This window comes from Scomber japonicus, chromosome 12 (genome assembly GCF_027409825.1).
Source record: "Scomber japonicus isolate fScoJap1 chromosome 12, fScoJap1.pri, whole genome shotgun sequence".
Lineage (NCBI taxonomy): Eukaryota > Metazoa > Chordata > Actinopteri > Scombriformes > Scombridae > Scomber > Scomber japonicus.
Window position 1 is genome coordinate 28,564,645 of NC_070589.1, and position 12,552 is coordinate 28,577,196.

The window sequence follows — 12,552 nt, forward strand, 5'->3', positions numbered from 1 at the left end:
CTTCCTCCTTTCTTTCCTTCCTTCCTTCCTTCTTTCCTCCCTCTCTCCTTCCTTCCTCCTTTCCTTTCCTTTCCTCCCTCCTTTTCTTTCCTTTCCTCCTTTCTTTCTTTCCTTTTCCTCCCTTCCTCCTTTCTTTCATTCATCCCTTCCTTCTGTCCTTCCTTCCTTCCTTGACTCAAGGACAACAGGAGGGTTAAAGGAACATTTCACCTCTATACCTTGAAGTCCTTATTGTAAACTTAATTTTGTTTCCCACAGGGACGCTGTACTGTAGATCTAGGATATTTAATGATATTAAGCTCTCTCCTTTGGGCACAATAAACAGTACGGCAGATATGATAGTATGCAACAAGCTTCACGAGACGAAGCCTGGATGCACCGGCTTGTTCCACACATTCACGTTTCGACTGTTGTCAATGAGCTGCAGTAAACCGACTGACTTCTGTGCACACTCCATATTTCAGCTGTATTTGAATATCAGTGCGAGGAGGACGGCTACAGCTGAAACATTATCCCGTGTTCTTGTAAATTCACAGTTGAGAGTACCAAATGTCCTGACTGATGCAAACCTGTGTGACGGCTGTGACTCAGAGGAAGAGCAGGTTGTCCACTAATTGGAAGATCGGCGGGTGCGACGGCTCCTTCACTCTGCATGTTGAACTGTCCTTGTGCAAGATGCTGAACCCCAAACTGCTGTGCCATCAATGTGTGTGAATGTGTTTGAATGCATTAGATTCTCCTCCTGATGGGCAGGTTGGCACCTTGCATGACAGCTCCTGCCATCAGTGTATGAATGTGTGTAAATGGGTGAATGTTGGCATGCAGTGAAAAGCATTTCAAGAAGAAAGGCACTATATAAATGCAATCCATTTCACCATTTACCATCTGTGTGTGTGTGTGTGTGCATGTGGGCTTCCTCAGTGCACCTTAAAGGAAATGCTCTGAAGGTTATCGCCCCTCTATTGCTCAAAGGAAATCGAGAGAAATAAAAAAAAGAAAAGCCGATGATCTCTCCTGTGGTCTGAATCTGACCATGGCACGGTGACACATTTCTCTGCATGTTCTGCTCCCTCTGAATCTCATACACACACACCATGAGTCAATAAAAAGCTGTGAGGGATAAAAGCACAGGATGAGGTGAAGGAATTTCTCTCCTTCCACCGGTTTTTCCTCTGTTCTCATAGCTTAGTTCCTCTCAACACATGCTGGCTTAGGTAGCTTTAATGGTATTTGGTTAGGACGTCACCTTTGACCTTCGGAATAAAAACAGTGGCGGGGAGCTGCTCAACAGGTCCCATGTGAGGGACAATGGGAATGAGGTTGGATTTAATAACAGGAAACACAATGGTGTTCGGGGAGATTACCTCAACAGATTGGTTACACAGTAGCCAAAATGTTGGTTTGAGTTACATTAGTACATCAGCTGCTGCATGATCCCCTCCCACAGGAACTGATGACGTTTCATTGTTTGTTATCTTATTTGTATCCATCAAACGCTCTCTCTTTTTTTTTCTGTCTGTGAAAAAAAGACATCAGAAATCGGACCTGACAGATCTGACATTTTGACAGCAGGATGAGTCACTCCTGCTTAATTGAAGACTCACTTGATCGCCCGGTTCAAAGCCGTGACCGAGGAAAGAAAAGCGAGGAGTCAGGCGAGGTTGTAAACAGGATGGAACAGCCTTCCGTTTTATTCTAAATTTGATATGTACAGGAAAAGTGGCTGTATACATTTCTTAATATATCATGTAAAAGTTTTCTGGAAAAAAAAAAAACAAAAACAAAAAAAACAAAAAACAAAACAATTGCACATCTGCTTCCATTTCTTTTTATACTTTAAAACACATCATGGTACAGCATGGTTGAAGGCAATGTCAAAACGGGATACAAATACACTGATAACCGCTCATAAGTGTTGGCTCTTGTGATTAAAAAAAAACAAAAAACAAAAAAAAACAGGTTCAGGAAGGAGTACCCCAAAAATGACACATTTTAATATGATATTAAAAATGTTAAAAAACACACTGCAGTCTGTGTGCTTGTAGTGTCACTGAAAAACAAATCACATCGTGTCCCTCTTTGTGTAAAATATTATGATATTATCTCAGGCACTTATCGATATCAGACCCCCGGCCTCGTAACTGGACAGCTAAAATGCTAAATCCATAACATTTGGAGCACGGGTTGAATACATCCTTCTAAAATGTGCTAGTCTGCATTTAGACATGCACTAGTGTTCACAGCAGGAAGTGCCGGCCGCTACAACCAAACACTTTATATTTCAATTCCATTCATAGTGGAGATATTGTTTCACCCTCACCTGCGCTGTTTGTTTCTAATTTGGTAACATTTTATAATGGCCCATTGTATCGTGTATTAGCGCCATTGTGCATTTGTGTCGTCACATCAATGTACATACAGCACATTATGCAGAGGGAGACATTTTTATTAGCTTAAAGCAGAGTAGTGTGAATTTTCCTCATGATAAAATGCAGAATGTTAATTACCATTGAAAAGCTGTTTTTATTTAATCTTACTTCATATTCCTACTTTTACCCCGACGACGCCTGGGTCTTTCGCAGCAAGGGTCTTCATTAACCAACAGGAGATAATGTATATCATGCAGCTTCACTCTGCATATGGAGCGTGTGTAGGAGTGAAGGGCAATTACGCACAGCCTGTTTATTTCCCACAGCTTGATGATGTCTACTTTTTATTATTTTTATTATTTTTTTTTATTTTTTCTATTTCCCTTTTGTTTAAAAGTTCAAACCTCGGCTCAGTCTCATTCGTTCGCTTGCAGGCAGACGCAGTCGTGTCACAAACATTAGTGATGTCAAAGGAAACAAGAGGTTCAGTCTAAGAGGATTGGTTGCCACCTACAACAACAATTACAGTGGTGGGCTGGTGGGCTGTGGCAGTGATTTTTAAGCTTGTGTCACCCACGCCCGAGGTCTTCTTCCAGCCTACAGCTAGAGCAGCTGGTTCTCCTCCTCTCTGCTTAAAAATTACCAATCAGTTGCTGTACGTCGTGTCTGTTCATAACAGTACAAAACACTGGGCAAAGTATGGTGCATAATGAGACCTTCATAAATTAATTAGAAGGGTCTGTTCAACCAAATTACAAAAAAAAGAAAGATATGTATATAATTGTCAAGGATTTGAGTTATTTCTGCTTTAAAGGAATAATTTGAAATCTAGTGAATTAGCTTATTTGCCATCTTGTTCAAGATAGATGAGAAGATTAATATCACTATCCCATCTGTACATTAAATATAAGGCTATAACCAACAGCTTAATTTATTAATGCACTTTATAGGTGCTAGTACAGGTGGATTTCATTACTGTTGGACAGAGCCAGGCTAACCGTTTCCCCTCGGTTTCCTGTCTTTGCGCTAAGCTAAGCTAAGCTAACTGTGAGTCGTATCAATCATCTCATCCACTGGAAAGCAAATAAACATATTTTTACCAAAATGTTGAGCTATTCCTTTAATACAGTGGCGTAGATGGAGTTTCATTTGTTTTTTTTAGTTTTATTTAGAAAGTTATGAAAGTATTGGTCCAAACTCTTCTTACCCTGCTTGCTAACTATCAGAAACCTGCTAGCTTGCACCTTTGTGACTGAAAAGCGTTAACTACTTACAGAAGTTTACCAACTAGCCCAGCGAGTGGTCTCGATATCAATAGGCTTTTAGCACTGCCTATCTTTTTTTACATGGAGCTTTTTCTTGTAAGAAAACGGTTCAAAGAAAGATTTCTGTAAATTTTATTTAACTGTAACTCTTTTGTGCGATGAGCTCCACAATCAAAATCCCATTCACTTCCTCTGTATTTAGATGGCAGCAAAAAACTCAAAACCCAAATAAAATCTAAATAGGCAAGAAAATGTCTTTTTTTGTAATTTGGTTGAATCTATACCCTTTCAAATCCAGCAGAGCTAAATCCATCCACCAACTGCTGTGTTTTTCAAGCGAGCTAGCACCCCTACCTGCTTTCTCTTTTCAAAACCCGTCTGGAGAAGAGTGTCAGCTAAATGCTTACAAAGGTAGAAATACAAAAAGCAATTACAGCAATTAAAAGCAATTAACTCCTGTGGACAATTTTGCCTTTTGTTAAAAAAACGGAGAAAAAAGCTCAAGCTAATCGCACACTGGGAGGCTCATTGTCTCTCTACCCATCTTTATTCTGGCTCTTTTTTTGTGTTGCCTTTATTCCTCCCTTTATGTCAGAAGCTGGGCCCTCTGTCGGTGCCTCTGGTGGCAGCGTTCTTTGGCTCTGGCAGGCAGCAGGTGGCTTGTGATGAAAAATTCAGTGCAGAGCCTGACTCGGGAGACAGGGGGGTGGAAGAAGAGGAGGAGGGGGGGGGGGGTGGTAGTGGGTAGCAGGAGGATGAGTAGAAGAGGGGGGGTGAGATGAGAGGAGAGGAAGGTGGGAGATGGGGGTGAGGTAGAAGAAAAGGAGGGTAATGAACAGAGAGGTGACGAGAAACAACAAGAAGAGGATGGGAGCCAGAGCTCCAGACAGACAGGCAGGCGGGCCAGTGAGTCAAGCCCAGAGTGGTGCAGGGGGGCCAGGCAGCAGATCAGAGCTGTCTACCCTCTCTGCCTGGGTCTCCTCCATGGAGATAACACACAATATGAATCATTTATGAAGAGGGGAAGGGAGGAGGGGGGGTGGTGGGGGCTTTTTTTTCTTTATTAATAACTCACGCTGCGCCCTGCTTCTTTCATACACTTTGCCTTGCTTTCTCTGCTCCCTGGAGAGAACTCAAGTGAGAGAAGAGAGCTCAATCGCAGAGGAGAAGACGCTGAAAGAAGACAAACAGAATGCAGAAACACCGCCGGTGTCGGTTGGGGTTGAATGTCAACCTTAGTGATGCAAAGAAAGGATGATTTGTGACCGGAGGGATAACTCATCCACGGGACAACTTTGTAAAGCCACGACACACACACTCTCGATCGTGAAACATGTACCTTTGTCACATGCCCACACACACACATACACTCACACACGCACACATACACACCCACACAGAGCCTTATGCCTCCTCATGGGCTCAAAAGAACGCCCACGCACTTGCCTGTCTGCCCATTTGATTGTCAGTACTCGACGGTGCCAGATCTCGATGAATCAGAGTCCTGGACGACTGTATACAAGCATCGTGTTCGTGAATGCAGAGAAGGCACTGAGCGTCTCATATCTGTAGGAGGGTGAGTGACTGACTGATTACTGGTACTGTATAGGTCATCGGCACAGTGAGGGATTGAACACAAACACCCACATACTGAGTACACTTCACAACTGTTTACCTCTAAGATCATCGCTAAGCTATAAGACCTATAAGGTTGTCCTTTGTCGAGATTCATAGCGTCCACTTTTGACATTTCATCAAGGTAAGCCTGAAGCTCCTGAACCAAAAGTTCTCCGTTCAAGATCTTTATCCATCAAGTTCGTAACGTACTCCTCAAGAATAAAAAAGTCTTCCTTTCTCTGATCCTAATCTGTTAAGCCTCGCTAACTGCGAAGGCGAAGGTGGCACATCTTGGCGGTATGGACCCTTGGGGGACGCCGGGTCCTTCAGGTGCGGTGAGGAGTACCCGTCGTAGCTGCTGTTGCCGGTGCTCTCCTGCATTAACTTCCCTTTGGCTTCCTGTTCTCGGCGCCTCTGCTCCTGCCTCAAGAGCTCCTGGGCCTCCAGAAGCACTCTGGCGTTGACGCCGCCGCCGCCCGGGTAGCCGTTCCTTGAGCCCTGGTAGCTGGAGTACCTGGGGTTGTCCTTGGCTGTCTGGAAACCCTCGCCAGGTGGGTATGCCTTATCCCACGAGTCCTGTGAGATTGAGCTAGGGTTCTTCCTGGGTTGTCTGTTGAGGAGGACAGGAAAAAGAAATGTTAGGTGACATTTAAGTTTTAGTTCCTTGGACATGATCCTCAATGGCATATCAATTTTGCTCGGTTTTCACTTCCTTTCCTCCTGCTATCCTTACATGTTTTACCTATAGTTATGTCATTTTCAGAAATAACCCAGTCTTCATTGAACTTGTAGTGAGTAGTGTAATGAATGTTTTGAGACACTTGATTGCATGTTTTCTGCACACATTTCAGTATCAGTATAATCAGTATTAATGCCATTGATTATGAAGGAAAGAATCAAAATATGAACCAATATCTCTCTGAATTCAGTCTCTTTTGAACACTAACACTTTATTTTTTCTATTGCCCGTAACCACACATCGAGACCTAGTCTGTGTTATACCCCAGTCTAGGGGTGCCTAGGGCATAACCTGAATAGGCCCCATCTTCCCCAATTCCCAAGTAGCCACAATCAAAATTAGTGTATGTGTATAAGGAAAATGTATTTACACAAATCAATAAGTAAATTTATAGATATAAATAAAATACAAAACCAAAACTTCAGGGTGGACCAAATATAATAAGGCCAAAAATAACTAATAAAACAATCCTATCTAGAAAATAAGAAACTTGCTCTAAGTAAACAAATGACAGGAACTTAACTCCCTAACTAAGTAAACAGGAGAAAACAAGATTAACAAAACTGGCAGCCCACCCTTACTACTCAACATAAACTATCAAAACTATATCTACTTCCAAAAACCAAGACAGAACAAAAGTGTGGCCGGTTGGGAGAGGAGGAGGAGGACGGGGAAATTGCCTGCTGTAGGAAGAACAACGTCTGCAGCAACAAAAATGTTTGTTGAAAACTAGTTATCTCTTGTGGGAGAGCTAATATTTTCATGTTTTGCTGAAAGATTGTTATATTGTCAGTCGCATGGTAGCCAAGACATCACATTCAATGGAAATGAGGCTCAATTACAGCCTCCCAAACCGCCTCTGGGCAAGCATCAGCCCACGGTAACAACATACAGGGATGCCTAACCATGTCAAAGTCCCCTTCCATCCCATTAGGCTCATTTCGAGACAGACAGAAACAACCATCGGATCTGACAGACAGTAACAGCAGACCTTTCGTAGTTGGAAAAATGAGGCGACCATCTTGTCCTCAATAGATTCGCCAGGGCTGATATTTGACACCTGACACAAGTGTCTTAGAGAAACGATTGGCTTTCATGCTTCTGGTGGGGCTGCCCTGCCCTTTACCAGAAAGACGTGGGGAAAAAATACAGATGTGTGACATCACCCCCCATTTCTGCTTGGCTAGCCTCTTTGTGGCAGCCCTGCCTTTGTGTGTGTGTGTGTGCGAGCCCATACGATATGCATGAGTGTCCCAAGCCCTACAGCTCCACCCGTTTATCTCGAGGGCAACGCAAAAACGAGAGCAGACACAGAGAAGAAGAAGAAGACACACACAAAAAACATCAATGGGGTTTTGACTCTGAGCCATGCATAATTAGCAGGTTTATCAGCCAGCTGTGAAGAAACTGCATTATTCCCTATGTTTGGATTTGAGGAGGAAGGGAAGGGAAAAAAATCCTTAATGAGAATAGAAAAGACCTTTGTTTTTATTCAACAAAAGATTGAATGCAATTAGGAATGGATACACTTCTCGATCAGTGAGATAGGAGAATATAGCCCAGGTTTATTCTTCCACACGGTTGAGTGATTCCAATCTTCAGAGACAGGCGTCCCCGGCATCTGATTTCATTTCATATGTTGACAAAGAGGCCAAAGCCGGTCCTGCCTCCCTGCTGAGAAATGCAAACCAAATCGCTCCCTTTGTGTGATGCTGTGCCAAGGGTGAGCATGTACATGTGTGGTAAATACAGAAAGATGTACACCGTTCTGTATTCTGTGCATGAACACACCGAAGCTTGACAGATGATAAAAAAAAAAAAAAAAAAAAGGAGGGTGACGGAGTGAGATTGAGAGAAAATAGAGAGACTTTGTGAGAGGTTGTAATGGAGGGCAGATAGACATGTAGCTGTGACATGCATTCATGCAGGCACACACTACTGAGACCAAATGCCACTGCAGCTGTTGCAGCCAGTGTTTCGGTCTCCCATAATGGCATTACTTTGGCTCGGAGATCAATGGTGCTCATCAGTGATGAATATGAGGGTCCTTCATCCACTGTCATTGTTTCAAATGGCAGTGGTTTAAATTCACTCACTGCTCCTTGTTTAGGAAAGGGGTCTCACCCAGAAGGGAACTGACCTTTATCTAAAAATGAAAGCTGTTTTTTAAGGAGTGCAACCGCCATAAATAACAGCTCCATTCAGAGTCCCCCCCCCCCGCCCCCCTCCACCAACAACACAAGCCCATATAAATCCTAGCTAGGCAGCGCTCCCTGAAACACTATATTTACTCCATCGTAGCCCCTCTGACTTTTACATGATGGTATTCTCTAAGTCAAACAATAGTTAGTGTTGTAAAGATAATACAGCTGGGTTTATCCAAACAGAACAGTTTCTTAATGGAATTAGTGGGAAAGTGAACGGACGTGGCCACAGGATGTTGCCTCTGACCGCTGGAGCGAGACGGTGGTTCATTAATCTTTCAACAAAGCTGCTTGCAATATTTATCAAGAAAGGGATTTATGTCGATAACAGTGGATTAGAGTATGATGGTGAAGTAATAGAAGATAATGTATTTAAGGTTGTATAAGTGCAAGATGATATGCAGAGGAATGGATCTGCTTGGTTTGGCCTTGCAGGGTGTTTGAGAGTGAGTAATTATACACTACTCTGGGAAACACAATGACTTTAAATAACCTTTCTGTCTGGACATGCCATTCCAAAATTAACCAGAGGCTAAAAAAAGTCCTTCTTTTAAAAAAAAAAGGACCATTTTGTAAGCTTTAGTATACTTTACATTTTAGAGCAGAGGTGTCAAACTCATTTTCATTCAAGGGTCACATAGACCAATTTGATCTGATGTGGGCCGGATCATTAAAAAGATGGAAGGAAAGAAGGAAGAAAGGAAGGAAGGAAATAAGAAGGGAAGGAAGAAAAGACAGGCAAAAGGAAGGAGGGAAGAAAGGTAGGAAAGACAGATGGATGGAAGGATAGAAGGAAGAAAGAGAGGAAGGACAGATGGATAGAAGGACAGAAGGAAGAGAGGGAGGAAGGACAGAAGGAAGAAAAGAAAGGAAGGAAGGAACAAAGAAAGGAAAATGGGAAGGTAGGAAGGACGGATGAAAGGAAGGAAGGAACAAAGAAAGGAAAATAGGAAGGTAGGAAGGACGGATGAAAGGAAGGAAGGAACGAAGAAAGGATAAAGGAAGGTAGGAAGGACACATGGAAGGAAGAAAGGAAGGAAGGAACAAAGAAAGGAAAATAGGAAGGTAGGAAGGACGGATGAAAGGAAGGAAGGAACGAAGATAGGATAAAGGAAGGTAGGAAGGAAAAGAACACAGGAAGGAAAGTGGGCCGGATTGGACCCCTCGGCAGGCCAGATCTGGCCCACGGGCCGCATGTTTGACACCCCTGTTTTAGAGTTTTGGATGCATTCGATTCGCTTGAGGCAGCCATTGGTTTCCATAAATTCCAGTGCATTATTAAAACCTATTCACAGACTGTCGACTGTTTACGGAGTCGTGTAATCTATCATAATGAATATAAAGTTATAATTTATGTTATTTTACTGTAGCATGATAATAAGATTTATTTGCTGCGTTAAAGCCTGGATATACTCAGAAACACACATGGCTGGCGGACCTGCACGTCTTTCTGTTTCCACTTCATTAGGAGTCTGCAGACGTGGACGAGCTCACATATTTGGCTACAGGCAGGTGGCAAATTTGACATCAGGTGACCTTCATGGTCATGCAGATGCAGAAATCATAAATAATAGATGATGGATTACACAACTCAATGAGTATGCAAATATATTTTCCTATTATACACAAATAAAAAGTAACAAGTGGTTGATAGAAAAAGAAAAAAGGCACACAAGCTAATAAAGTCAGTCTTTCAACTTGAGGACAAAAGGTAATAATGGTGTAACGAATCACAGTCCTGTTTGATGAAACCATGTGATCCATCAACAAACAGTCCCTGCTGATTTAATTGATGATGCTGAAAGACATCTGGTGAAGTGGGACATATGGCATATCAGAGAGAGACAAGGTAGTCAATGGTTGGAATTTTGGATTTAACTTAATTTAAAGTACAAGAAAGTGTCGTCTTGTTTATGGTAATTATAAAAAAATTCCTTGAAAGAATTCCAAAATAAAAGTCTTTAAATTCCTACATGATGTCTCCTTTTCTTCTGAAGGTAAAAACGTTGCTAATTCTGTGTTTTTCCTCTTATATCTTTATTTATTTTATTGATATGGACCTACATATGTGTCTGTAATTACGTTTTCTTCTTCTATCCTGACAAAAAATTAATGCTAAGACCAAAAACAAGCAATACCCTGAAATGATAACTTTACTTAAATTAAGAAAAATGTCTCTGTGTCACTTCCTGTACCCACTACCCCTTCAACACACACACACACAGACACACACAGACACACACACACACACACACAGACACACACAGACACACACACACACACACACAGACACACACACACACACACACACACACACACACACACAGACTTCTCTAGCACTTCCTGGAACAACAGGCAGTCATATCATGCAGATCAAAGGGAATTACATTAAGGGAAAGCAATCATGTCAGATCAGTGTGAGAGGGTAACATGATCCATCCATATTCAGACTCTGTGTGTGTGTGTGTGTGTGTGTGTGTGTCTATGTCTGTGTGTGTGTGTGTGTGTGTCACTTTGTGGTCTGAGACTGGCCAGCTTTGACCCTTTTTTCGTACTTGGATGTTATGTATATAATCTACCATCATTACTGTCACAAAGCTATTACAATGAATCTGACTTAATCACATAGGCAAACACAGACACACACACACACAGACACACACATATCACTTCTTGAGACATATGACGGTAAACCACATCAACTTACATCTAAAAAAAATATAAAAAAAACCTGATACAAACACAGTCACAACAACCACCTGGACACATTTCATCAGACAGACAGCAGGTACAAGACAAGATTCACCACATGTACCAACACTATAGACATAATCTCTTAGCACATATCGATTGTTAAGACAGACAGGAAAAAAAAAACATCAAACACAACATCATATCGAGCCTCTCTCTCTCACACACACACACACACACACACACACACACACACACACACACAGTCTTACCGTGGCAGGGAGCTGTACTGCCGCTGTGCCTGGGCAAATGAGTCTCTCTCCTCCTGTCTCTGTCTTTGCATCTGAACCTCGACCGACACCGAGTGGCGGCCCGGTTGGCTGCTGTACCCGCCTGGACCGTTGCTGCTGGCGTTTGACTAAAAAAATGGCGAGATGGTAGCACAGTTAGCTGCTGGCCTTAGCATGGTTGTTAGCAGCAACAGTAGCACAGTGACTTAATAAGAGAGTAATTAAAACACCCATTATTTAATCCATCCTTGTTTACATCTATTAACATATTGGCTGTGTTTGAAACCGCATACTACATACTTCTATACTACATACTTCAATCCTACACACTAAACGACCAGATAGTAAGTAGCCGTTTAGATCCACAGTGTGACGCTAATTTGTCCAAATAACACCTGTTTAAAGTTTTGTCCCTGTGAATTCGGAGTTGGTCATTTTCACAAAATAAAACACCCGTTACCTTTCATTATTAAGAAAACTGTAACAATAGAATTGGTGCTTTTATTTTGAAAACAGGAAGCGAACATTCCCTCGCTGTAGCTAACTTGAAACCCCCGAGGTGGTGATCTATGACGTTTGTATTTTGATTTGTTTTTTCAGAAGTTGCGTTGCATCTTGGGTAATTTGAGTGTGAGTAGTCAGCTCTTGATGCATACTCTGCATTTCTGGAGAATCTAGTTAACCATCCAGGAACTTCTCACATACTCTAAATCACATACTACACAGTTGAAACACACTACATACTTCCTATGACGTCAGATTTAGTACGAGTAGTAGGAAAGTATGCGGTTTGGAACAGACCCACTAAGACAATCCACAATAAAAATCTGTGGAAATGTGAGAAAATTATGCTTTTAAAAGATTTACTTCTATATATTTCAGTGCAGCAACATCCAAATAATACTGTTAGTGGATCAGTTATTTAGAGTCCTATTCTACTGACATGGATATTGATATTGGTACAGTGTTCCCAAAAAAAAAAGGAGTCTTAATCAATTCTTCAAGGGTCAGGTGGTCTTCCAAACCTCATTAGTCAAGTTTCCATCCAAGTGTGGAGCAAATTTAAGCCAAATTATCCTAAAATCTGCAGCAGAAAATGCAAATTAATGTGGTTTTCCAAGCCACTACTGTTACGGGAATATTTGGATTTGGGCTCTTCAAGATAAAACAGTTGTGTTATTTCTGCAGTCCAGTGGCAGTAGTGTAGTAGAGGTCACATCAAGACTTAATTAAAAGAGCGCCAGTCAAATCTCAAATTATGGAAAACCATGTGGAGAAAAAAAAGGGATGGAAATATGCTGTTTGTTTGCTTTACATATTAACTTGAGGAAGGTCACAATTTCCTTATCACTCCACACAGATCTGATGTTTTTGTTC

The 12,552-nt window shown here is 41.9% G+C and overlaps 1 protein-coding gene across 1 annotated transcript in view; it reads right to left on the reverse strand.

Moving 5' to 3' along the window:
- Positions 1–4,436: 4,436 nt before the first annotated feature.
- Positions 4,437–12,552, reverse strand: part of LOC128369481 (partitioning defective 3 homolog) — a 328,222-nt gene continuing 320,106 nt past the window's right edge. Inside the window, exons 24-25 of the mRNA XM_053330529.1 lie at positions 11,158–11,303; positions 4,437–5,861 (exon numbers count right to left, since the gene is read on the reverse strand). Of these exons, the coding sequence (XP_053186504.1) occupies positions 5,465–5,861; positions 11,158–11,303 (543 nt within the window). The 3' untranslated portion in view covers positions 4,437–5,464. The remainder of the gene's footprint in view (positions 5,862–11,157; positions 11,304–12,552) is intronic.